The sequence below is a fragment of the Molothrus aeneus genome, chromosome 10 (assembly GCF_037042795.1).
Source record: "Molothrus aeneus isolate 106 chromosome 10, BPBGC_Maene_1.0, whole genome shotgun sequence".
NCBI lineage: Eukaryota > Metazoa > Chordata > Aves > Passeriformes > Icteridae > Molothrus > Molothrus aeneus.
Genome location: NC_089655.1, coordinates 13,210,947 through 13,238,308, shown reverse-complemented (window position 1 = coordinate 13,238,308; position 27,362 = coordinate 13,210,947). Strand labels below are relative to the sequence as shown.

The 27,362-nt window shown below is 36.6% G+C and overlaps 1 protein-coding gene across 19 annotated transcripts in view; it reads left to right on the top strand.

Moving 5' to 3' along the window:
• Positions 1–27,362, top strand: part of DLG1 (discs large MAGUK scaffold protein 1) — a 140,958-nt gene that overhangs the window by 82,017 nt on the left and 31,579 nt on the right. For 11 of the 19 annotated variants that reach the window (XM_066557027.1, XM_066557024.1, XM_066557023.1 and 8 more), the window contains 10 exons: positions 3,644–3,736; positions 7,101–7,154; positions 9,578–9,628; positions 10,594–10,718; positions 11,829–11,998; positions 12,510–12,646; positions 14,084–14,228; positions 20,015–20,141; positions 21,925–22,081; positions 23,175–23,277. In XM_066557027.1, coding sequence (XP_066413124.1) covers positions 3,644–3,736; positions 7,101–7,154; positions 9,578–9,628; positions 10,594–10,718; positions 11,829–11,998; positions 12,510–12,646; positions 14,084–14,228; positions 20,015–20,141; positions 21,925–22,081; positions 23,175–23,277 — 1,162 coding nt within the window. The remainder of the gene's footprint in view (positions 1–3,643; positions 3,737–7,100; positions 7,155–9,577; positions 9,629–10,593; positions 10,719–11,828; positions 11,999–12,509; positions 12,647–14,083; positions 14,229–20,014; positions 20,142–21,924; positions 22,082–23,174; positions 23,278–27,362) is intronic. The other 8 variants (XM_066557030.1, XM_066557028.1, XM_066557026.1 and 5 more) reach the window with 1 other exon arrangement.

Sequence of the window (27,362 nt, the reverse complement as noted above, 5' to 3'; positions counted from 1 at the left end):
TTATCTCCTAATATTCATGCTATAAATAACTGGAAATGTTTGTGCTTAGGTCTGTATGTCTCTTCCTTTTTTCTGCATGTAAAAATTCTGCTGACTCATAATTTAAATATTCACATTTGCTGTAGGAAGGTGTAATGTGAGATGGAGAATAACCATGTTTTAATGCTGTGACCTGATGAAACCTCTCCATATTAGCTAAATACAGTACAGCTGACCTAATCAAGTTGTTTCCTATGGGCTGGTGTCCTTCATTCTCATCATATCCAGGACCAGAAATTCAGATCCACAGAATATTCCTGGAGAAGACCCACTGGGCAAGAGGCAGGTGCTGCACACTGTGCCAGTGCTGGTTGTGGGTACCTGCTGAGAACTCTGTGGCCGCTGATTTGAGCCCACTTCTTTCCTCTGTCAGGCTGGGAATATAGGTGTATTTAGCTGTCAATTTTCATATAGATGCTGGGAAATCACCTTTGACCCTTTCCTTTTTCTAGAATTTAAAATAGGCTGGTAAAGTTTAATATTCAACAATGTGATTAAATCAAGCTGTTTCCTCCTTTTGTATTTTTTGGGGGGAATGGGGGAAGGATTAATTTTGGAGCTTTTTTTGTTTTGAATATTGGAATAAAAATGTAATGTAGAGGTCATACATCCTTAGCATTAAAAATTGAATTAATAATAAAATCCTCATTTAAATATACATTTAAATGTTCATTTAAATATCTTAAATTAAAAAAAAATATTTTAAACAGTGTGTGCCTGAAAATTGTTGTTTCATGGTACTGCTGCATTTCAAGGAAATACAACTCTTGAAGTTGTTAACACAAAGTAGTTCTTGTTATTATTATGGTATTAAAAATTTATTTTCTTTGACATTTTAATGTTGAAATCTTGTACAATGTATCTGCCCACTCATAAGTCATGTATTTTCCATCATAAACTGCTTGTAAATTCATTAATTTTCCACCCCAAGAAGCATTCAGAACAGCAGAGGGATTAAAAAATTTCTGGATGTAAGCCTTGGAAAAGTTTTGAGGTGGTTAAATGGAGAAAAATGAAGGGGTTGTAGGAGGTTTTGGGAGAAATAACCTTTGGAGCTTCTTTATAATAGTCAGATGACTTTTGCCTTCTATTCAATAATTTGTGCATTGCATTGATTATTTGTGCCCAGCAAATTGACTGTTGTGTGGTGGTTCAATGGTGCTCTTTAAATAGAGTGAGAGAGCACACAACATGCAGACCTAGCTAATGCAGAGCATGTAGGGCTTCTTCCTATGACCATAATCTAGAAAACATATTTTTAACTTCCTCAGGAAGAAATATTTTCCTTTATTTTCCCTCCATAGTTTGGCTGGGTGTTTTTGGTTGGCTGTTTGGCGGTTTGTTTTTTTTTCCATTTGGGTTGGTTTTTTGGGGTTTTTTGGTTGGTTTTTTTTTCTTTTCAAAAAGGACTCTCAGTGTTGTGACTTTGATGAGTGCTCATGGTGGTGAGATGGGAACGCTCAAGCACCCTGATGCAATGAGGAGCCCAAGACTGGAAATACACGAAGCTGCTCCTCTGCAGCCAAGGCAGCTGCTGCGGCACCCGCCGCGGGCACCTTTCAGCTCCTGCACGCTGCCAGCAGCTGCCAAACACCGAGGGAAATTCACAAACCTACGGGACAGTGTAAAAAAGAGCCCTACAAAAAGCACAGCAAAAGTAAAAGCTGCTAGTGGTTGGGTGTCTGATGGCTCCTGCTCGAATTGCTCTTTAGGAAAGGTAGGTGCTGCCCTGTGTGTTTGGAGATGAGCATTTTTGTGCAAACTGTAGGAAGTATGTTGCATTCTTTTCTTTGTGTAGTTTTATCCCTTCTGTTTCTAATGACTTTCTTACCAACTTTTCTTTTGTATTTTATTTCTAGAAATCAAAGTAGTGATTATTGAAATCAGATTGGCAACGGAATACTTGTTCTCTTGTTTTCCAGTGAATGTTGCTGTACTTTATACAATATGGGGGTTTACAGTAATTTCTTGAAAGTTTCATTTTGCTTGATTTTTGCTCTCCAAAGTGTATCTCTTTGTTGTTTCCTAAGAACAGAATTTGCTGAATTTTACAGAATTTGCTGGCTTAGCTGGCCTCCTTGAGGATGTGTATGGTGCTCTGATTTACCTACATATTAGTTGGTATTTCCACACTGAAGGACTTACTGTGTGTGGGTTAAACACAAAAATCCACTTACTTTGGAACAAGGCAGACTTAAAGGGGTGTCTCATATTTTGCATGGGTAGGGCCAAATTGGTGCTTGAGCTGTTTACTTTGATCTGTCATCTAAAGCCTATGCTGTTCTTTCAGGAGCCACAGGTTAATTGCACTGAGCAGTTCCTGCATCCTTTGCAAAAGGCATATTAATATTTTTCCAGACCAATTTAGATTCTCCCCTACCTTCCTCTTTTTAAGCACTTGAAATACTGTGCTTTAGTCTGTAGATGTAAGAATGCTTTATGACATTAGGATTAACTCTCAAGATACCAAACTATTTTGTTCTTGCATCTTTCAGTAATTGCAATGTTTTTCACCAGCTTTCATTTTGGGAGGATTGACTTTGAGCTGAAAAAACCCTGTAGAAATACCATATGTACATTTAATATGTGTTGGTGTTCTTGGACTCTTAATGCAAATAGCATTATTTGCTATTACTCTTTAATTTGGTGGCTGCTGTTGATGTATGGTGCTTTGTATTTTAAGGTATCTCAAACTTTTAAAACGTTTAATGCTCATGTTCTGGGGGTTTTGTTCACTTTTGGGATTTAGTATTTTCTTTTGTCATTATGCTTCATTATTTTTAATGATCACAAGAATGTCTTGGAACATCTAAACAGCTTTAATCTGCTGTTCAGCTTGTAATGTTGATGATAGTTGCCAGCAGTTTGTGTTGCTGACAGCTTGTTGACAAGCAGTATGTGAACATCTCAAAGACATTTGAGTCAATGTTTTGCTCAAAATGCTGTTTGGAATCTTATTCCTTTGCAGCTTGAGTGTCACTAGGTTCCCTGGTTATTATTTTAATGAAGATTCTTAAGACCAAAATTGTCCTAGTCTGCAGATGTTTGGTAAACCTGTGTGAAGATCTGTGAGAGATAAATTGAAGCTGTTTTAGCACCTTCCACCCATTTGACTGAAAGGTTTTCATTGATTTTTGCTAAATTTAGAAACCATAAAGTACTTCTGATTTTTCCTCTTTATCAAAGAGGAATATTAGCTTTGTTGAGTGCTATTCAGCCCATTTCACTGCTTTTGCACTGTGTTGTATATTGGTGAAGGGATTCTGTTGTGAAACCAGCCCACAAAAAGCCTGAGTCTGTTCATTGAGCTGAGCAGGTTTTTTGTTGGAGCCCAAAGTCTCAGTGCTGCAGGGGGAGTCCCTTGGGGTATGGTGCAACCACCTGGGCATGTCCAGCTATTTTGGACTCCTCACCATCAGTGCAGTGCTGGGAATGTGCTGCCATGAGCAGTGTGGCTCATGGGGACTGTTCTGCATTGCAGTTAGGCCCCAAATCCATGGATATGCTAGTTCATAGTCATTTATGGTGTTACATTTGAGTCTTGTTTGTTTGAAACTGTTTTTCTAGTTTTCCTTATTTTTGACATTTTGTTGGTGATTTTTAGCCCACAGAAGCTGTTCCTTCCTCTTCTCCCATTGTCCCTGTGATCCCTGTCCCACCAGTCCCTGCTGAGACCATCCCATCCACCATACCACAGGTTTTTATGCTGTTTTGTTTTGTTTTATTAAACTTGTTCAACTTTTATTTCTTTAATTTGTTTTGTTGCTTTGCTGAAATACGCCTTTTGCTACTCCGCACTCAGTTTTGAGGTGAAGTGTTAAATAACTAGAATTTCGCCCTAACTTTTGTTCATTTTATGACAGCTTTTAGTACATTAAAATATTCATATTTTCATATAGAAGTGACTAGTAAGTTGTGAAAAAAACTAAAGAAAAAATAACCAGAAGAATGGAAAAAACCAATATATATTGGATATTTTGTGGGATAGGATATTTTGTGTTCACATAGTAACTTCAGAGCCATTGCATCCGAACTAAAGCGTTATTGCTTAATTTATTTCTAAAGAAAATGTTTTCTCATCTCCTATAAATACTTCATATATGTCTTTCTTTGGTTGCACTTGCATGGTGTTTCTCATGTTCTCCACCCATTTATTGGTATTACTGTTTTGGGGGACATTTAGAATACAAAAGAGATTTTTTACCTCGCCATTCCTAACATATTTGACTCGTAAAATGTTTCCCTTCTGAGCCTTCATCCTTTAGGTCCCATAGTGTCCAAACACCCCCCAAAACAGAAACCAAACCCTGTCAAGGTGAGTGAAGGCAGTAACATAACTTAATGTTAGTATTTCCATGTAATTTGGAATATGAGACCACAGCATGGCAAGCTATGCAACAACCCAAGATAGCCAGCAGTTACATTGCTGCAAATAGATTGTCATCCTGCTCTTTTTTTTTTTTGTAACTTTCAGTGCAGAAATCTGAAATGATGAGTCCACACCTTCTGAAAAGATGGATTAATTTTTGGAATCGTTTGATGACAGATATTTATTAACTTTAAAAGGAAGTTAAGCTATCCAGAATATTACTGGAAAATTTTTGTAGTATGGACATCAGTATTTTTTTTTAATTTTTACTTTTAGGCTATTTGACTAACCTTGCAACAGGTGGTAATCTTTGTCTTTGCTGAGTTTTTATTTTTTGCATAATCCATAATTAGAAAAACTTTTTGTAGTTCCCTGTTTTATAGGACAATTTCCAGTAGATGTGTGTTTTTTTGAATCTCTCACCTGTACTTCTTCCACCATGAAGACCAGAAATTTGATTAGTTTTAGAAATACTCCCTTCTAATAGAGGGGTTCTGCCCACATCAAGATTTGAGGTGCACAGGCCAGTGCAACCATGTCCAGATGGTACCTTTGGAAAGCCTGGCACAGCTGTTTTCATTCATCATTGAAAAAGATGGTAAATTGCTGCTGCTTGATGGAGAGTTTGGATAAATATAGGAGTGTTAGGAACAATGATTTAACTTACAGAAGGGGTTTTACATTGGTTAGCTGATTTGTATCTCAAACATATTGTTTACCAAAGCTCACCTACTAACAGCAACTTTGCCTTTAGTTGTCCTTTTTTTTAACATGAAAATAAGAACACTTGTCTGCCTCAAAAATAAAATTAATGGGGAACCAGCTTTCACTGGAGCTGTGTATGTTGAATATAATTGGATAATACAGAATCCTGGTATTAAATAAAAATACATTCCAAAATGGAGAGAAAGAACATGACTGAGCAATTAAACCTTGCTTTCTTCTGAGGAAAACAATAAAAACATATGTTTTTATTAAAACATATGGTTATATTTATTGTAACCTTAAAAATAAATTATGGTGATGAATAATAGGTTGGGATTTTTAGTACAGGATCTTAATTTTAATTTACTCTTATTTTGATAGAACCTGCACTTGAATAAGAAGCAGAAAAGGAAATTTAACTTAGTGGCAAAAAATGGTTGTGAAGGATAGTGTTGTTTTGACAGAGATTTTTATTGTGACATTAATAACTAGTGCTTAATGTCTTTACTGCATGAAATGTGCCAGTGCCTCTATTGAGAGAACTGCTGGGTGAGAAAGGCTTTTGATTGCATATTGACAGTCATATGTGTCATCCTTTTTGTTTCCTCTTACTTTTAATTGTCTGCTCTGTTAACATGTGTAGGTCCCACCTGATTTTAGTACTTATTAAGTCACACAGGCTTAATTTCTGACACTCGATAGCAGATTGATGGCTTCTGTCTAATGATGGGAGATTATTCATCTCAGCCTTTTGAAAGGCACTTCTGAATCATCACTTCCTAGGTTTAGGAGCCTTTAAAAATCATAAATTCTTCAGAAGTATGTTGCTGTCATAGTAATGAAACAAAAATGCAGAATATGAATAGGTTAATGCAATTGTCATGTTTTTGCAGGTCATAACTTTGCCTTTGCATGAGTTTAATACTGGCTTCTTTTGCAGCCTATTAAACTATCCCTAAATTTATTTCCATACACACACACCCCCCTAGGAGATTAAAAAAAGGAATGTCATAATTTTAAAGATAATGTATTTTTATACATATTAAACCCCCCTCAGATTAATTAAAGCAATAAGGAGATTAACTTTGTTTAGTGCCACTGAATTTAATAATTAACAGTATTTGGAGTCTGTTCTATATCTGGACACTGTTTGTTTGTTTGACTTACGTTCCTAGAGCAGGCTAGATGCTCTAGGAACATTTTAAAGGCAGATAGTTGATGGATAATTGGGAAATCTGTTTATTTGGAAACATTTCAACAAAATGCCATTAGTTCCTATGGATTTTCTTTTAGTTGAAACCACATTTTTCACAGAAAAATTCTCAGTGTATGAGACTAAAAGTGTAAACTTACTCTACTAGTTCCTGGCTTGTAAAAATGCTAATATTATTTCAGCTTTCTGTGGCAATAATCTCTGACTGCTTATGCTTGTAAATCCCTAACAATTTTCTATGGAAGCCCATGCTGCTGTGGGGTAAATGAATGTCTGCTGTGGGTTTGCTTTTGCAAGTCAGTTCTGTAGGTCCTTTCTTGCTTAAGTTGCATTTCTGCAGGTTTCCATTTTGCAGTTTTTGAAGGTGGTGGTTCACTGCTCCTGATGGGAAGAAAGGGAAATTGAATCCACTGAAAATTGGTTTTGAGATACTGAATGGTAAAACAACCTCTGCATATCATACCACAAGTACTGGGGCAACTGGCATCATGTCAAATGGTAGCATGACTCAGGTTTTCTTTTGAAAAACAAGGTAATAAATGTCAGAATTTAGATATTAAATATGATCTCAGACTTCTCTAATGGTGTAGGTTTATGTCAGGGAAGCAATTTGTCCAGGATAGTAACAAGTGTTTTAGAAGGTCAGTTTTGAGATTCTCAAGGTCAGGCTGCCTTTTAACAGAACTTTGAGAAAGCCAGCAAGTTAAATGCTGTAAAATTATCAGTAATAGTACATTTTCTTATGCTTTGTAATTTTTTTTTTCATTTTTAAAGGCAAATCCCCCTCCAGTGCTGGTGAATACAGATTCTTTGGAGACTTCAACATATGTAAGTCTACACTTGCTTTCACTTATAACTTTAAATCATGTTTTATGAATGTATTTGGGTACACCTGTTGTTGCTGTTTAAGAAGACCTATTTTATCTCTCTGAATGATGCTTGATTTTGTCAGCTCTCATGATGGTCACTTAAACTCCTTAAATAGCTGTTTCATGAAAAAAAACATGTTGCAGATTTCAGGTGGGAAGTTTTCTGTGTACCAGTGTATGGCAGTGCAAAACACAACTGAGATCCCAGAGGTTCAGTGTTCAGAGAACAATCTGTTTCTTCAACTGTGCAGGCAGATACTTTAATATTTAATGTGCCATTTCTGTTGCACTTCTCATAAAAACATTTCTTCATGCAGTGGCTATACTTAAGGTTTTAGTGCTATAAATGTTCATAAAAATGAGTTGGTTCTGTTTGAAATGTTAAGGTAATAAGTGTAGTTATGTGGAGGCTGAGCTGTTCATTTGTCAGGCATAATTACAACATTTACTTATAAAGTCTTCTATCTAGGGGAATAAAGCTTAGCTTAATAGGTGTGAGATCCCTTGAAAACTTGGAAAAGATAGACTGGGTCAGTGATTTTTATAATGTGATATATTCTTGCTTCTGTCTCTGCTAATGTTTGGTTTGTTAAATGAATAAATTCAAAGGTAATTTTTCAAAAAAAGAGAGAGTATAGAACTAAGCCAAAGGAGAAGATAAAGTGATGGAGGTCTTTGCTCCTGTTTATGTAGAAGATATTTTAAATTGGATTAAAGACCTTTGTACATGGAAATAAGAGACTGCTTAAATATATTAGGATCAGCTTTGTTTTGTGTAATGGCAGTGAATAGGGAAATGATTAATCATCCTTGTTATTTATTTAATAAAAAAGAAAAGAGCACTGCACACTGATCAATCATCATGAACCTTTTGCAGGTACTGTAATGCTGGATGACTGCTTCAGTTAGCACATGTTGTCATTCCTGTAGATAATAGCTCAAGGACTAAGCTACCATCAAAACTTCTTGATCACAGTGGCTTCTTTTGTGTTGGTGTAGCAATAGATCCAGTTTCATGGATTCAGAAGGTCAGGACCTCATCCCTTTTTAATAGAGAAATATCATGTGTTAAAACCACTGTATCTTTTCCACTGAACAAACTGCTAAGGACATAATCATTTTTGAGGTACTTTGCAAAGATGAATCTGTTATGTGTGGAATGGATATGGCTTCTATTGTCAGGGGAGATATAATTAGGGAGTGAGGGATAAAAGAGCTTGATATTAGACAGCCTGTAGAAGTCATGGCATTGCCAGCTTTTGGTGCATTTAAATATGTTTAATAAACATAGGAGGAAGGAAGTAGCTTCGTCTTAATTTTATTTGGGGTGAATTAAATTCCTTTTTTAAAGTCTCTGCTAGGAAATGGTCAGATTTTTAAAAAGCTTTCTTCTATATATGTTTTTTATCTTTAGTGTGTTAAGACTACAGAAGTCTTTCCAGATATTCTGTATCTTAAGGGTAGACAAGGTCCTTTGTAAAGTAGTAGTATAAATGCTATATTTTACCTTGTTAAATATTTCATCTGAAAAGGCTAGGATTAGGGAGTTGTCTGTAACTGCTGTAGGTAACTGTGGAGGAAAGAATTTGAGTTCCAAGGTATCTTGGAAAAAAACTTACTCTTGAATATAAAAATATGATTGAGAATTTGTTATTTAATTGATTTTGGTTAGTTTTGATTTTTTTTTGCTTCTGGTATTTGATTCTTTCCTTATTCTGTAGGTAGCAAAGAATGTGGGTATCCTTTCTAAATGGAGGATGACAAGGCTTCTTTCTAGCATTTCAGTTTTTCATCAAGCTTTATAAAGTATTCTTCTAAAGTCTTTTACTCTTTTTTGTCCCTATTTTTAATTGCTGAACTTTAATTTGTATGTGACATGATAAATAGTAGTACAAACAGTTGTTAAATATTACTTTAGAAGGGTCTTGCCTATTTCTCATGAGATTATATAAAGCATCAATCTTTGATTTTTCTCTGCTTGGTGTGGAACAATAAGAAGAAAATGCTGCTCTGTTCTTCCTTACAATTCTTCTCTATCCCACATTCTCTATCTTTATTCTCAGTTTCAAGTTGCTGTATAGCCTGAGGAACATCTGAGGATCTCCAGAGCATTTTTCCTTTCTGGCAATCAGAAGCAGAGGGCCTGTGCCCTACAGTAGTTGTGTGGAGCCGTCTGCTCTCTGAACAGGCACCTTTTAAACTCATACAAAAAGATTGTCTGATTCATAAACACAGAGTGGTGGGAAAATCACATGTCCCCTCTGAGCCCAGTGATCACGGTGAATCAGCTGAGATTTGATGGGAGTGAACTTCCAACCAAGCAAAATGGGTTGTGTAAAGTGTAGGATTCTCTGTCAGTCTCATTTATCTCTTTTTTAATAGGTCAATGGCACCGATGCAGACTACGAGTATGAAGAAATTACTCTTGAAAGGGTAACATGCTAAATGTCCTCTGTACTCTGTTTGAAATGGAATTTATGATACTTTAATATGAAAAATGGCAATCCAAACTAATTCTTACTCTTTATTTTTTTATTTTAGGTAGATTATTTAACCTAATTTAAAAAAAAGTACATTCAGTTGCTAAGCAGGAATTGAAAGTTTTATTAATATCCTTGCCAATTGAGAGTAAAATGGGGGAGTGATCTCTTCTAAGATGTCCTGCATTTAATGTTGCTACCTAGACTTGTAGAGACTAACAACAGAGATTCTGATTTAATCTCCTGTATTGCTATTTTTCTCATAGGCTTATATACTATTAAGTTTTATATTGAGATTACAAGTGACATCTTGTCACGTGCATTTCTTTGTTAGGTTTTCTACGTTGAGATCTAGCTCAGTTCACTTGAGATGCACTGTTAACAAAAAGACAGAAAAAGACAGAAAGAAATTATTTTATACCTGTGCAGTTCTGGTGGTTACTGAGAGGGTGAAGAGGTCTTGCAGTTGATGGTAAGGGCAAGTAATCCTTGAAGAGAAAAATGTCAGTCTGAATCTCTACATCTGTGGGACTATGTTAGAGGTGGGGCACAGCTATTTAAAGGCTTTTCTCTGGAAAGATATATCACTAATAATTTAATGAGGAGCAAATATTTGTATGAAATATCTAGCACTTTAGAGATAGAGATTTTGTGTAATTTATCAAGTTCAGTGAGAAAGCTGTGGGGCTGGAACTGTCACTTACAGTTATACAGTGACTTATGTTCTCCTTACATGTATGTAAGTAAGTTGTAATTATACTTATTTTCATATAAATAAATTATATATGTAGCATACTGCTTATATTTAAAGCATATTTTTTTGTTTTCAGTGAAAATGATGTCGATTTGGTTCTGTAGTGTATCAAATACACCAGAATGCCTTTTTCCCAATAAATTTTTTTCCTCCTCTATCTTTAGGGAAATTCAGGACTTGGCTTTAGTATTGCAGGTGGTACAGACAACCCACATATTGGGGATGATGCAAGTATTTTCATTACAAAAATTATAGCCGGGGGTGCAGCTGCACAGGATGGAAGATTACGGTAGGATGGATTTCTGGCTTGGGTTGTTACAGTAAAATACAGTAACTAAGTGCTGTTATTGTATTTTAAAAAGTGAATAGAAAATTTTCTGTTACTTTTAATGGTTTTATCCTCCTGCAGTAAATGTTAAATGGGTTTTCCTTACGGAGGTGTTTTGTAAATAATGAAGAATATTTGAGTGGATCAATATGAGTCTCCCAAACTAATAATATCTGCAGTTTTGGAAAATTAAGTGAAATTTTTCTATTCTGTGGTATAAATTTATTATGCCATATGTTTCATAGTTCTTAATTCAAGAAAAAGCTTAGACGGGTAAGATGGGTAACTCTTGGTTATCCATATGTGGATTTTCTGATCCACAAGGTAGTTGAGTTTATTAACAGCCTTTTTTTATGCTTGGTAATTATTCAGTGTCTTAATTTTTCAAAGAAAGCCATCCACATTGATTTAAGGACTACTTGTTTCTCTCGTGTTGCCAAGAACTCGGCCCATCATGTCATGTGCAAATACCTGCTGTATTATGGGTTTTAGTCCTAATGAGCTTAGTTCATGGCTTCATTTTAGCTCGTTGGCCATTGTCAGAGGTACATCTGGCAGGACACGGTGACAGGTGGGCCTGCCATTGCACTTAGTGTAATGAGGGCTCAGTGTTACTGCAGCAACATGTTAAATGGACTGGAAGGCCAGCCCTTAAACTGCTTGTGAAAAGCAAGATTGACTTGCTCATATCATGGCTTAAAACTAGTGTATTTGCATTGTGTGCCTTCCAGGTTTTGGGTTTTTACATTCTGATTTATAGCTGTAAATAAAAGGTAATTTTTGCAGACATCTGTTAAAAACACTGTCAAAATGAGATACATATAATAAGGTGCCCTCTTCAGCCGTGAATTAAATATTCCTCTTAAATATTTTCCAGTGATCCTTGATTTATTTTTAAGCACTAATAATTAATTTTAGAGCATTGTCTTGAATGAGAAGAACTTTGAAGATAAATCTCTGTATTTTAATGTGTTAACATGTATGTTAGTGTATTATAGATAAAATATTGGGCTCCTGATGTGTGCACTCTGCTGTAACACAACAGCTGAGCATGACTGTTGGTGTCTCCAGGGTCAATGATTGTATCCTGCGAGTAAACGAGGTGGATGTTCGGGATGTGACACACAGCAAAGCCGTGGAGGCGCTGAAAGAAGCAGGATCCATTGTACGATTGTATGTCAAAAGGAGAAAACCAGTCACAGAAAAAATAGTGGAAATCAAACTTGTGAAAGGCCCCAAAGGTATGTTGGAAATCTAGTTTCTGTTTCACAAGGATAGAATTGAAACTGTTCTTGTAGAATGCCAAGGTTTCTTTTAAATGATAAAATGTTTCTGATTGTATCTAGTAATGAAGTACATTGAAATTGGAGTAAAATACTTAATTGGCTTACCTAGTAAGGATGTTTGAGAGATTAAAAATAATTTAGGGAAATTAATTACTGGGCAATGTGGCTATAAATATATAGATACTATAGCATGGAGATGCTTATAGCTCTGCTGTGCCCATACTTCACAAAGCATGAAGTAAATGATCTAGCTTTTAGTTTTCAGAATTGTGTATGTGTTATGTCTCTTCTAGAGCTTTATTTTCTAGGAAACTATGGAGTTCACTTGAAAAGGCATCAGAATTACTTCAGCCAGACCCTGATTATATATATTTGTGTTCTATAAGGAGTGTTATTATTTATGTAAGAATTTGAATCCAATGATTGCAAAAAAGGTTTCTTGAGTAATGCCTTTATCTTCAAGCAGGTCTTGGTTTCAGTATTGCTGGTGGTGTAGGAAATCAGCATATACCTGGAGACAACAGCATTTATGTAACCAAAATCATTGAAGGTGGGGCAGCACATAAAGATGGCAAACTTCAGATTGGAGACAAACTTTTAGCTGTAAGTAAGAGCTGCATTTTTTTAATGGTCATTCACTTTTAGACTCAATAGGGGCATGATTCAATTTGTGGTTAAGCTGCCTGGAAATCAGTGATAAAATTAAATCTGCATCATTCAACACCATTCCATCAGGAAATCTGAAATCTATTCCTCAGCCCAATGTTCCATGCAAAACCTGTATAAATCAGCATGTTTATTTCTGATGCCTGCTATTATTTTTCTGGGATCTGAGTGACAGAATTGTAAACAAGCATACAATGGGATTGTTTCTCTTCTGAAAATAGAAGAATGGAATGGAACTCCTTGTACTGGTGGCTGGCCAGCCTTTAGCCAGCCTGTAGTGAAGCTGCTGCTTATATTGCATTTCAGTGTTTGTAATGCTTTTGAATGGCATTGTTATTTTTTTTTAAAAACTTAAAATAGCTTCAAAGTTGAATTTTTCTATGCACAAAGAAAAAAAAACCTCTCAACTTCCTGAAATTCAATCCACAAATTTTTTATCCAGATAGAAAAATGAGAGCCACAGCCATACATTGCAGAATGTAACTTTTTATCTCTGTGTTTAAGTTGTACTGCACTTACCAAATACTGCAAAATGACTTTTCAGTCTTCAAGAGTGGTAGGAATTAAAATCTATTAAAAAGATATCAGCAAAAGACTTTTAGAAAACTTGTAGGAAACTTAGAGAATACAGATGCAGAGAATAGAGTTTTCCCCCCACAATTACCAATTGAGAAAGCCTGGTTGTTCTTACACTTGAAGTTAAATTATGAAAGTGTCTTTAGTCCCTTGGGTTTAGTGCAGAACAAGCTTTATTTGCTTTGTTGCCTGGAATTATCTGCAGAAGTTTCTTTCCTTTCACAATAAGGAATTTTTTTAATGGAAGTGCTAGAGTTTCACTCAAATAACTATAGTTTAAAATAGTTGCTGTTTGTAGTTGAACTAGTTCTTGTTACTTGGCATTTAAATCAGTTATTCTGGGACTTTCTCAAGTTCTGACCCCTGCTTTTTGACATCATGCCCGAATATATTGTCCTGTTATAAGATCTAGGACATAATTATGTCATGACAAGTTGATGTGGGGTTTATTCTTATTAGAAGTAACTTCTCTCTGTGTAATGCTTGCAGTAACACACTGTGTAAGTCTGCACACTTATTGCATTTTGAGTTTCCTATTTGTCCCATTGCCTCCCCAAAGTCACGTGTGCCTTCTTTAACATGTTGTGGTCAATACAGTTTATAATAATCTTTGGTACAAATACCTTTCCTTCTCACACTTAACAAGGCATCTCTTCTATAATTTCATGTAACCAGGTGTGTCTGTGGCACATGAGTCCTAAGAAAGACTCTCAATGCCAGTGTTCCAACAGCCTTCAGTGAGTGTCCTATGAAAACAGTACATTTTTCTGGGTTAAGAATGTTTGTTTTTCTCTTCAGGTCAACAGTGTTTGCTTAGAAGAAGTTACTCATGAAGAAGCAGTGACTGCCTTAAAAAACACATCTGACTTTGTTTATCTGAAGGTTGCAAAACCCACCAGCATGTTCATGAATGACAGTTATGCCCCTCCTGACATCACAAACTGTAAGTTCATCTTATCTTTCTGATTTAATTAATTTTCCCTTTAAGGCATTAACATATCTCATTTTTAGTATTTCACCTGTTGCAAGCATAAAAAAATTATATGAGGCAAAAATCTGATATAAGTTGATTAATGAGGAAAATTATATACTATACAGAACAACATCCTATAGCTTATATACTAAAAAGACAGCAGCAGCAGGGCTCCAGGTGTGTTTCTGTGGCTGTCATGGCCCAGTCCCAGACACTCAGTGTTACTCATCACTTGCTGATGAGTAAAAGGGGAGAGAACAAGTGTCTTATGCTCTTGGGGTGTGAAGAGTAGAAAGCAGTGCACTGTGAGGGTATTCAGTGTCCTGTAAACTAAGAGGTTGGTGATGCTCTGATGTTTTTCCTGTTTTCCTGGTTTTGTTTGAACTTGCATATACTTGAATAAACTGAACAGGGAGGAGTTCTTGCTCTGGTGCCTTCCTGTGAATGTGTTAAAAAATTCTATGTCAGTAAGTTTACTTGAAATCTGACTTCAGTTTTGATATAATTATTGACAATTTGAATGGAAAACCAGTGAATGCTGTATTAAAAAGTAGTTACAAGAATTTCTTTTTGACATAAGGGTATTACTGACAAGAGTATTTTCAAAGTCAAATATACAGATCCAGAAAGTTCAGGGTTGAACTACAATGTAAAGAAATATTTGAGATCAGTATACTTAAGAGGGTTATTACGTTTTAGTGGCTGGAGAAATGGAAGATAATGATATAACTGCATATTTCCAAGACTGAATAGGCTGACTTTTCTGGATGACCAGTTTTACTCATGTTGTCACATGAAATGGTTCTAGAGGAGACTTATTTTAGGTATTGCTTTGTTTCCTGCCATTAGATATGTGCAATTGATATGTAGCACTGATTTGTTTAGGTACTACTTCATATGAAAGAAAGGAACACTTTGGGACTGACAGATGTAATTGATAGCAGTATGTAAAGAACAAGAAGCTAAAGTGCAGCACAACAGAGACTGAAGTACCTTATAAGCCCATCATTTATTGGCAATAGCTACAGTATCTTAAAATGTATTTGTAAGGTTATTGAATTACAATTTGGAGCTAATTAGGTTTTATCTCCACTGTGTTATTAGAGGTATGCTCTGGAAGGCTCCATTCTTTGACATATCTAATTTTCAGCCTCCACTGATTCTTCCCCAGTTCTGTTCATATATTTTATGGTTAGAGAGCAGCCATTTTCCCTTACTGTATCTAGTTTGTTCAATAACCTTTCCCACTGTTTCCTTGGAAAGTAGACTTCCTGCTTTCTCTCCATATAACTGGTCTTTTCATATATTTCATCTAGAATTCATATTTTTTGGAAAAGAGAAATCTGATTTTTACCTAATGTTCCTGGTAATGTTGCAGTAATGCAGTTACACTGCTGTGGATTGGGATGTGACAAACATTGAAGTATCTCATCTCTTACTACTGCACCTTGACTCAATCATCGGAATATTTATGTTAATCTTTTGTGGGGTCAAAGACAAAACCTGTAGAAAGTTCGAGGGGAGGAAGGCAGAGAAGGAGCTGACTTCTGGTAATTTGCCCAGTGCTGATAAATCTATGACAGTGGCAAAGGTGGCTGTTGGTTGTTGGACCTCTTGTCATGCAGAGATATTCATTTGTCTCAAATGGTGGATGAACTGGAGGCTCAGTTCATTGAAGGCAAGTGCATGATAACACAGATCCGTAAGAGAGTGCCTTCTTCAAGAATACCTTCTCAGCATGTCCAGTGGCTGGAGAGATCAGGGAGGTTCTGTCAAGGGTAATCCCACATGGCTGCCATGAGGATGTCCTCTGCCATCTTGCCATGAGTCCTAATTTCTCAGTAAGTGTTACTTGGTGTCACATCCATTACCAGAGATAAATGGCCTGGTCACACATGTGGCTTCTTTTGTCCTATTGCCATCTTTCCTCCAGAGTTTCTCTCTGTTTGCTCTCCCTCTAAGGATGATTTGAGAGATGCTGGCATTCTGTGCAGCCCAGTATCCCATCCTTTGTGGGAAGTGTATTTCTTTCCTTTTACTGAGAAGAGAAAAGCCAGTCTCCTGACCCTGTCATGTACCTCAAGCTCCAGCAGCTGCTTCTGGGAACCTTTCTCCTCCAACTCAAGTATTCTCAAGTATTCTGAAAAAAAATCATGGAAGTTTTTCTCAGATTCCCAGCATCTTGTCTCTCTTTGTCTTTTAATGACCCTTGACAAGGTTTGTGGGCTGTCTGTACTTTTGAGTAGATTTTCTGAGTTTTATTTCATTTAGCTACAGTTCCCTTGAGTTCTCTATCTGAAGATACTGTGTTTTTCACTGTTTCTGGTAGACCAAAGAACATTCCTCTGCCAAGTGCTGGGTTCTTTGATGAAACTTCAGTCTGTTTCTTTTCCTTACAACAGGAAAGCCTTTTCTACTCAAAGGTCTATGAGCTTCTGTCTCTGTTGATCAAAGTGCTGCTGGCTGTTATTGCAGCTGGTGAGGAGACTGAACCTGCTGCTGGAATTTTGAATCCAAAGCAGACCCAGAAGTCTTGCTGAGATGTTTAATGACTTAATTCCAGGAAATCAGTTTAGTCTTTTCCTCAGTCTTTCACTTAGGAAACACAACTGTGTGTTTCTGAGCTACATGCTATTTTTCTAATACAGGGCAGAACAAAAGCTTTTCCAGTACCTCTCAGTATTTGCACATTTACAGTGGAAATCTCAAAGGGAGACATCAGTCTCCTCAAAGGCTGATTCTGCGTTTGCAACCAGAAAGCCTCTGCTTTCTGCAAGAGACTGCTCAGTTAGATGGAACTCCTACCAAAAAGTGGTGGCACCTGTATGTAGTATTTTATACTGCATTTAGCAGAGCAGTACAGGGCTCAAGAGCTTTAGACTGAGGATTCTGAAGTGCTTTTACCAGTTGGCAGAAATTAAAGAGGTATTTTCTAGGATCATCTGGATTGTGAGTCAGTGTTGAAACATTTACCAAGCTTCTTTCTTCACCTACTCATCTGCAGCTCTTTTGAGACATGTATTTGCAATCCTCCCTCCTATTTCTGTCCATGAGAATCCTTTTAGCCAGGTTCTTAGGAATTCAGTCCTACCACAAAGGAGAAGTAAGATGTGCACAGAGGCTGCCTGTGAACATGTCTACTACAAGTGGTGTTAAGGTAGAAACTCTATTATATGTGAACTGCTCACTTACAGAACGCTTGGGAGGGCTTTTTGTTTGCTTATTTTATTTCTGGGGTGGTTTTTGTTTGTTTTGTTGGTTTTTGCTTGTTTTGGTTTTTTTTAAATTCTCATTTTATCAGAAATCTCTAAAAGCACAGTGCACAGTACTTGGTACTGTGCAGAACATGCCATAGATTGCTCACTGTGCTAACTTCTGTGGACTAGGTAGTTAATTCAAAAGTACAAATTCAGAATTTGAAAGTGGCTAAATGGCTTTTTGAGAGAGAGGACTGCTTCCAATACAGGCCTCCTTTGAAGACATTATCAGTGATGCTTTTTGACTCCTAATTAATGTCAAAGTATTTTTGTGCTTTTGTGTGTTGGTACAGTATTTCCACCCTGCATTGGGAAATAAAATATTGCAAGGGAGGGATGATAAGGCATCCGTGTGTTCACTAGACATGGATGCCTTATCATTTCTTAAATGTCCTAAGTACAGGAAGAGAAGAATATGTAATAACAGTAAAAGACAATAAAGTTTTAATTTTATTGCCCATTTTAGAAATTATACTTGTGGTTGGTGTCCTCAGTTTACAGGAAATCTTCCATTTTTTCTTTTTGTCTATAACTGTCTTATATAAAGGAGAGGGTGGATTTGGAAATGGAATTTTTTCTTAAGAGTCTGACTTTTCCTGTCGAAGCAAGTTGATTTTATGCATGCAGTTTTCTGTTCATCCGAAAGACAGCTCCTTTATCTATTCCATCAGTAATAATATTTACCTGGAAATAGAAGTTTAGACCTCATTTAGGATTCAAAAAGTGATGGTTTGCCTTTTATTTCTGTCACGTTCTTCATGAAAATGCTTCAGCTATAATTTCCATCTGAACCAGTTTCAGGAGAGGTGCAGACTTGGTTTAGTGCAGGAGCTCCACAGAGAGCAGCCTCTTTGTGCCTTTATAGGTTTGCTTTCATAGCACTGAGAGCACCACTGAGAGAGGACCAGACTGTTCCAAGCAAGTAGCACATGTAAAATTTTAGGAAGGATGCAGCCAGTGCTGTTGTGGAACTGTCCACAGGTCTGAAATAATAAACTGTTATATTGATCAATAGCTGACTTTTAGTCATAGGGTGAAAGGATAAAAAAATTAAAAAAATAAGGACATGTAATAGGTGATGTGTATGTTTCTGAACACAGTGCAGTTAAAAGCTGCAAGAGCCTGAAAAACAGTCAAATGAGAAGTACTGTAAGCCAATGAATATAGAATTTGTATCTAATCTTTTCCTATAAAATATGCATCATTACAAATACCATTGGTTTGTTAAAAGCAATTTCGAATTCATTTTGTGGAATGAGATAATTTAGTGCAGGAACAGAATGTACAGAGCTGCTATACTTGCAACAGTTGTTCAGGTTTTTTAATCAACACCCATTTTCCTGTAGCTGGAAAAGAGCTCATGATGTCTCGCATTTAATTTTTTGTGCTTTACCTTTAAAATTTTTTGAGAAAAAACAAAATAACTGTATTTGTGTGGTTTTGTTTTAAGCAAAACATGTGTGCTTTTGAACTGCTGAAGCTGTTAATAGTGGATTTAAATGCTTGCTGAAATGTTGGCATTGTTGTCCTGATGCATATGATGCCACGTGAAGAATTTACTGCACACAGGTTTACTAGGAATCTAGAACAATACAGGCACAATCTAGCCCAGATTGGGTGGTTTGGAATATATGTATATAAATAGCAAATATATCATGTGTGTGTGTATATATATATCAAGACTACTCTTGATAAGTTTGTATATGATCCAAACTTTTGTAGAATGTCTTAAAAGGAAAAAACAAAAGGAGAATGTGCAGATTGCTTCATCAATCTGTGTCATGTATGTTCAGTTAAAGAGCTTTGGGTTTATATAAATCCTCAAAGGTCAGCTACCCCATCAGATACAGCAAGTAAGGGCAAAGAGTCTGGCAGCTTTAATAATACTGAATCTGTGAAGAGTCCCCACCCTTCATGTTTAAGCCTCAAAGTTTGAAGCACGTACGCCAGGAAAAAGCCATTTCCAATTGTAGAACATTCTTTGTAATAGCAAACTGTGGGTATGACTGTGCCTTAATGAGCACTTAAAATGGATGTGCCTAACTTGGAAATATCATGCACCTTCTTAATTATTTATTGGAACAATTCTCCTGGTGTTGTAGAAGATTTTCCATCAATTGTAATCATTAAGATGCTAAATTTCTTCTGGTATGTGTGTTGTGGTTCAGTTAAAACTTTGCTTCAGTCAAGTTAAAAACAGCTTTAGAACAGATAAATCTCCAGACTGTTCCTATGGGCTTCAACTATCCACAGTAACTGTTTTTTAAAAAGTTTTATTTGAGACACAATGAAACTGAAAAAATTGCTTTCTGACTTAATGAGGAGACTGGAGAATGTATAGATTTAACACGCTATTTTAGAACTATGATATTTATAATATATCATTTCAACTGCTATGGTTTGTTTGTAAAAGAGGTCACCTCTTTGTTTCATTTCCTCCAGCTCTTTTTTTGGTATTATCCTAATGTCTTTTCTTGTTTTCCTTCCCCCTCTGTGAAGCTTATTCTCAGCCAGTGGATAACCATATCAGCCCATCTGCCTACCTGGGACAGGCCCTGCCCCCAGCATCCCCAGGGAGATACTCACCAGTTCCCAAGGGAATGCTTGGAGATGATGAGATCACCAGGTAATGAACAACCAAAGCTAAGTGCCAGATTGATTAACCAGGGGAGCTCCCAAATGTGATAGTGGGCAAAATACTAGGGAATGCTATGTTTTATTTCAAGAAATAGATGTTAGTTTTTTAACTCTTGTAAACATTGTTGTAAGGATAAAACTATGTATATTTATATGTGTATATATATACACACGCACTCTTTATTTATTGGTCCAAGAATAGCATTAAAAGCAGAAAGCCCTAGAAATGCTGCATGCATTGACAGAGACTTTTAGGATGGTAATATGAGCAGACCAGAGATTTTCTTATTTTAAAGTAAGCAGTGTGTGGGTCCTCCCTGCCCCCACAGACAAGGGTTTGTTTTGATGGATTCTAAATCCAGAAGGGCTGGAGAGCTCTTAATCCTTCCCCATTAAGAGACCTTTCATTCCTTCACTGATTCAGTAGATTGCATTAATCTTTTGTTCATCATTGATGATAAAGGGAAGCTCTTGTAATTTTGTTGCCCTTCTGTTCTGCAAGTATAGGGATGTTACACTGCACTTTCAGTATGCTGTTGCTGAATTCTGTGTCACACCATCATCTGATATGGCTAATGTCACTCAGATTCCGAGGCAGGGTCCACCCAGGATTGGAACCTAAGTGGCATAATAAGCTGGAGAATTGATTTTAGTGTAGTGGAAGGTAGGATATGGCTTTGTACTGATTTTAAACTTAGGGTTAGGTAGACATATAAGCCAAAATTATTCTGTCCTGTTGATATCATTATGGTTTTATTGCTTTCCTTTAAAATTAATGTAAAAGGCAGCTTTTAGATTTCTTCTGAAATGTAAGGCCTATTCAGAAAATGTTTAGATTTTCTTTAACTTACCTTCTCATATTACACTCTTCATCCCAAAAAGAGATTTATAAATTTTGTGTTTTTATTAAAGATACTGCATCTTCTTCTTTTCTCTTCTGTTTTTGTTAATGTATTGGTGTGATCCAGAGCAATATGTATAGAGATTTTCACAATGTAATTTATTTGTAATAGAATAGTACTCTTAAAAAAATGGATATAATAGTTAATGGAGGTGAAATTCAAGAAATTGACCTTAAGCTGATTTAATAGTTAGTGCAAAAATTGAGTGACTTTTAAAGATTGGACTAGAGGATACTTTTTGTTTTGGAAAAGAAAGCAGCTTCTTACTTTATCCTTTAAATCAATAATTAATACCTCTAAATACCTAATGTCCGTTAATTGTTCTTTAGTGCTCTCTAGTGATTTTTGAAATGCAGTGCACAGTTTTTCTGCTTTATTCGAAATGTCTTTTTCTGAGATCATTTATACTTTGCTTGTAATAAATTGAGTAGTGGATAATAGATTTTTGGAAGGAGTCTTTCTGCATTAGAATTTGACTGGCTTTATCAATATTTTTTCTTTCCTCCCCTCATCCAAGTTAGGAGGGGATCCTGTGAAAAAAAGTGCAACAACTTGGTTTAGTTTAACTTCTTCAATTGCAGTTGCTTTGCTAAATTTGAAAATTCTATCTGAAATGTCACAACCTATATTGATCTTCTTAAACAATATGGAAAATATTAAGTAATGACATTTAGTGCTGAATAGGATTGTAGCATAATAGGAATTTATTTATATATTTATTTATACATATGTACATACTTACAGATTTGTTCAGTTCACCTAACAACAGGGAGGGGATTTTGTTTTGCATCTAGGAGCTTTTCTAATTGTTTATTTTACTTTTACTCATATCTAGTGACTAAGATTTCATATTTCTTTCTTTTCCTCCAGGGAGCCTAGAAAGGTTGTCCTGCATCGAGGATCAACAGGTCTTGGTTTCAACATTGTTGGAGGAGAAGATGGAGAAGGAATTTTCATCTCTTTCATCCTTGCAGGAGGGCCAGCTGACCTGAGTGGAGAGCTTAGGAAAGGAGATCGTATCATTTCTGTAGGATTCTTTGTTTCTTTTATTTAAACAGCAATAAAAGTTTCCCCCTCCCTGCATATTAATAGCAATTAATGATATGCAAAAAATGTTATTAACTGAGCTAAATTTGAGATAATGGAACAGGTGCCAATATACTTCCAAGCTACCTTTGAGGACTTTAGTCTGCCTCAGTTTCTCATCTAAAACCTGATTAAAATAGCACTTCCCTCTTTGAGACATTCAATGAAGACATGAACTTATCTTGGTCTTGTACCTGAGGGCTGTGTCTCATTTGAAAGAATACAGGTTTCAGAAATAACACTTCTAATGAGAGGGAGACACTTGGCTGTAGTGTCTAAAACGGGGTCTTTGCTTCCTGGAGTAGCTGCTGAACCTCCTATTAGTCTTAAAAAGTTCCATCTCATACCTCTCTAAGGGCTTCTTCTATACTACTATTGAAGGTCATAAATATTTTGTGTTTCTTTGTGAAATTACTTAATTTATAGAGAATCATTTATTTGAACAATTACATTGTATTTTGGGAGTTATTTAAGAGGAATGATGTCGTTTTTACAGCTGTTACTAAAACTGGTGTTAAAGCACATCTTTATTTTAGTTTGAGCTATGAAAACTGCTCTTGGTATAAAATGTGGAACACACATTTCTGCTTCATTTTTTTTGGTGATACTATTTTTAAATCTGCTGCATTGAAAACAATGCCAGATTCACAGAGGGTGTTGTCTGTCACTGGGTGTGGTGACAGCATGGTCTGTAGGCATTATTTGGCTAAGAGGGTCCCTGAACCATCACAAAAAGTAACATTCTCCCTTTCTCCGTAAAAGGGAAAAAAGCACTCTTAAAACTAAGAAGAAAATTGAACATTCACTGATATATTCACTGATATACTGTGATAGTCTCGTTAATTCTTAAGAGGAGTATATGTGAGAGAGGATTTTATTGACTTTTGATTTGAGGAACAATGTTGGGAACAGGGGAAATACACATGGCATGGAAACTAGTTTGTATCCAGTTAGTTTTTTTCCACAGGTGTGTGTTCTGTGGTGATAAACACAAGCATTAATTTTGATAAAGGGCTTTTTTGTATTACTTGTAGGTAAATGGAGTAGATCTAAAATCAGCAACCCATGAACAGGCGGCAGCAGCCCTGAAGAACGCAGGCCAGGCAGTGACTATTGTAGCTCAGTACCGTCCAGAAGGTAAGGGCTGCTTTGTACATTCAAGTTCTCTTGTACAACTTGAAACTCAGAGAAAGATAATCTACAGTGTCCTTCCAGCAAACACCTCTTCTGAAACAAATAATGTTATGGATGTTGTCACATATATGTTAGCATAATTGCAAGTGACCAGGTTGGAATATCTGCAAGTGTTGCTGCCATGGCTTGCTACATTTCTTGCTTTCACCATTGCAGAATTTCTGTTTCTTCAGTAAATATTGCCACTGTCATAACATGAAAATTAATCCAGTAAATCCAGAATTTAATAGAAATACCCTATTGTTCTTTCATATTTCCAATTGTCTTCATGCTTTAATATGGTGGTTTTATATGCTTTAATAGTAGGAAGATAGAAGACTAATTCCTTCTTTGTGGTGTTGATTCAGATGACCTTTGGAGGCCATCAGGTTTTCATTCTTTGGTTTCACACTGAGATGTTATTTCTATTTATCCAGCAGTTTCCTCTGGTCCAAATTAGACTGCAGCTGATGCTGATTAACCATCCTTGTGTGTTCTGCAGAACACTACATCATCAATAGACATATTTGTCCTCTTGTATTTCTGCAGCACATTTCAAATACCTCTATTTGAAACTTTAACAATTTAATAGTCTAAAATGAAATGCTTGAGTCTGTAAACTCATCTATTATTGGTGTTACATATACTAAGACATTTTTGTTGTTTTCTGAACTGTGATGATCAGCAAATTTCTCCAATTTTGCTGAATTGGTTGGCCCAGCACTGCATCTTCTTTGCAGAGACTTGTGTGTTTGAAACTTTGCTTTAGCAGTACTGTCAAGGGGTAAGTGTCAGTGTCCATCAGGAGTGGACATGGAGCAGGACTGCTGCCTTCATCTGTTAGGTGGCTGACAGCAGCACACTTTAGTTGTTCTTTATTTCTTCTTTTCTGTCATGTTTCTTCCATCTTGACTAACTCAAATGTTTGAAGCATTAGCTTTCATATTCCCCAACCCCACCACCTGCATCAACATCACATCTCTGCCCTGACCCAGGAACTCTGTTCATACTAAGGCCAAATGATTGTTTTTTCTGCTTCCTGGTCAAATCCCTGCAGCCAGCCCGTGTTGCTAATGCCTGTATTGTCTCAGGGGCTGTATCTTGGTCACATATTCCATCTGTACATTGCTGTGGTCCAGGATTTATTTTCTAACAGTGCTCACTCTGAGGCTGTCTTTTGAAAAGAACAGTAGGGTCAGCATTGGCTCTGAAATATTTGCTTTGGCTTTGTGTTAGAATTGTCAAATATTCAAATATTTCTGTTGATACACATTTGGTCTGTCCTCTGCATGGCTCTTCAGTGTTGTCAACTTTTTATGAATAAACGTGTATGTGTGTGATTTTATAATTATCCTCATTTTTTATTTCTGCCATTTGGAACCAGGTTAACAGGTATTAAAATATTCATAAAGTTGTTGTTAATTATTGGTGTTTCTCAAATGTCTTCATGAAGATGGAGAGCATCAGTTATAACTGCTTGTATTGCACATGTATTTTATTTATATTTATGAATCCAGCAGGATTTTGTAAAAGATGCTGACAGCTAGGACAGATCAAGGAGATTCTAGACATCCATCAGAGTTTATTATAACTAAGTAAAGAGATTCAGTATGATAGGAGCATTTGGAAGACACTTGGGACTGGCTCACTTCACTCCCTGTTATTGTATGTGACAGTTTGTGTGTTCATAGATGTGGTGGGGAATGCTAATTTATGGTTTTACATCCTATCACATTTCCTATTTTCCCATCATAAATTCCCATTTGTCTTTCTCCTCCTATTTTTGAGAAAAGAGGATTTTTGCAAGCAGTTCTCCCATAGGAAAGCCTGAGTTAGGCTGTAGAAAAATGAATCACTGGAAAACTCTTCTCATGCAAAGGCTTCAATTTTCCATGTCTCTCTCTTCAAATCCATGGTAACTAAACTCCTAATTACTGGATTTGGGGTAGGCTATTATGACTGAATGAAATTGATTTTATTGAATTTGGGTTTAAATTATGTAACCACTGAATTTCCTTTCCCTTAAATCTCCACAATGTTCCTTGGTTATGAAACATTTTTACATTCTTTCAAATGTCTTTCTGAGCATCCCTTTAGTTTCCAAGAGTGTTCAGTAAATTTGAGGGATGCCTTAAAAAGTTGTTCTACTCCCCTGAATTAAATTTCAGCAGCTTGCCAGCACTATTTGGGACAGGTAAAAGCCAAACATGGAATGTGAGTGTGTTGTGCTGTTTACAGAAGTGGCTCAGGCATCAGGCACCCCCATAACTGCACTCAGTTGACCTCAGACTTTCTCCTTGTAGACTCCAGGTTTTATCTTGCAGCTTGCCTGGAGCTAATGTTGAAACTGGTCACCTGTTGGGTTGTGCTGGTGCATCCTTCTGTGGTACATGGATGTCATGGGTGTCATACAGAATCTCCCTGTTGGACACATCAGTGGGTTTGGACCTGTAGGGGCTGGATGCTGCAGGGGGATCTGTAGCAGGAGATGAGCAAGAGTTTGTGAAACAGGGATTATCCTGTAGAAGTGTGGTTGGGAAGTCAGGATGTTGTTCTCATTTTCATCTTTATTTGGAAGCTTTTCCTTACTCCTTTGCTGGTACTACAAATTCCTACCTCCTTTCAAGACATCACTCATGAATAAAAAGGGATTTTGCTTTACTGTGAATTCAACTGGAAAAGAAATACTGTGACCTGGGGCAGTTTCAAAGCAAGAAATGTTGCTTCAGTACACAAAAATGTTTTTTTAAGCCATTTTGATTCAGTGGCTTCCGATCCATTTAATTTTCCTGTTGCTCCCTGGCTCTGCAGACACCTCAGTGCCACACTGCTGTGTCTCTGGGTTCCTGCAGAGCCAGGATGGCAAGGGAGAATTGTAATGTTGGTGCAGAGGAATGAGAGGAAGCAGGGAGCAATTTGGATATATGTGTATCTCCTGGCAGTGGGGATTCAGGATGGTCAGCAGTGTGATGGTGCTGCATAGCAGGGACACAGCAACCTGAGTGCCTGAAGAGAATGTAGTGAGGGGAGGAGCAGCAAGGGGGGAGTGTGGGACTGCACAGGATTACAGTTCTGGGAGGGCTCTGTGTTTCACATTGATACCCATTGTTACATTCATTCAAATGAAAAGGTCATCTGAAATGTAATAATAATGTTGCCTCACAGTTCAGAATTTCTGGAAAGTTAGATTTTGCCATTCCAAAAAGGTATGAGGTGCCAGTGGGCTGCCATACCTGTATTATAGTTTGAGTGTATTTAAGTGTTTAAAAATAATAGAATAACCAAACAAATATATTAAAAACATGAAAATATATTTGATTGAAATTGGATAGAAAATTATTTAGTGGGTTAAGCTTTCTATTGTAGTTATACTCTGCAAGATCAGAACTGAGCTGATGTGGACAACATTAACTGCAGTTATGTAAACTGTGAGGCCTGCTCTTGGAGGGCCTTGAAGAAGGCAGCAGGCCAAGTCTGTTAGCATCAGCAGTCATTCACTGGTCACCTCATCTTTCCCCAAAGCAGGGCAAAATTCAGATAAGCCTGTCATGAAAGAAAACGATACCAGCCCTTTCTGTTTCCCAAGGATTCACCTGACATACCAAAAATAAAATTATAATTTATTTTCTGAACGTGGTAAGATGTTTAAGTGATCAGATTAGTTTCATGTTCTTAGGTGATCTGGTGGATCAGTGTAAGATGAGGAGAAGGTGGAACCAAAACATCAAGAGAAGATTTCAAAGTATTTTTGTAAAGCATCTGTTTCTGAACCTACATTATTCCTATAGGTAGTTAACACATATTCTTTCAGTTTTATTCATGGAAACTGTGTTTTCTTCATTCTCTCTTGTGTTTAAAACAAATGACTCAAAAGAAAAAAAAAGGAGGAAACAGAAAAATTTTGTTAGAGCTCTGCTCATTGGCCAGTGTGTGGCTGATTTTTCTATTTGCAATGCTGCATTTATGTCATTCAAAAGAGAATAACTAAGCTCTGGAAAATGGTGCTATTTCTGTATGTATAAGCTAAGACTGTTTTCTGAGCATTAATC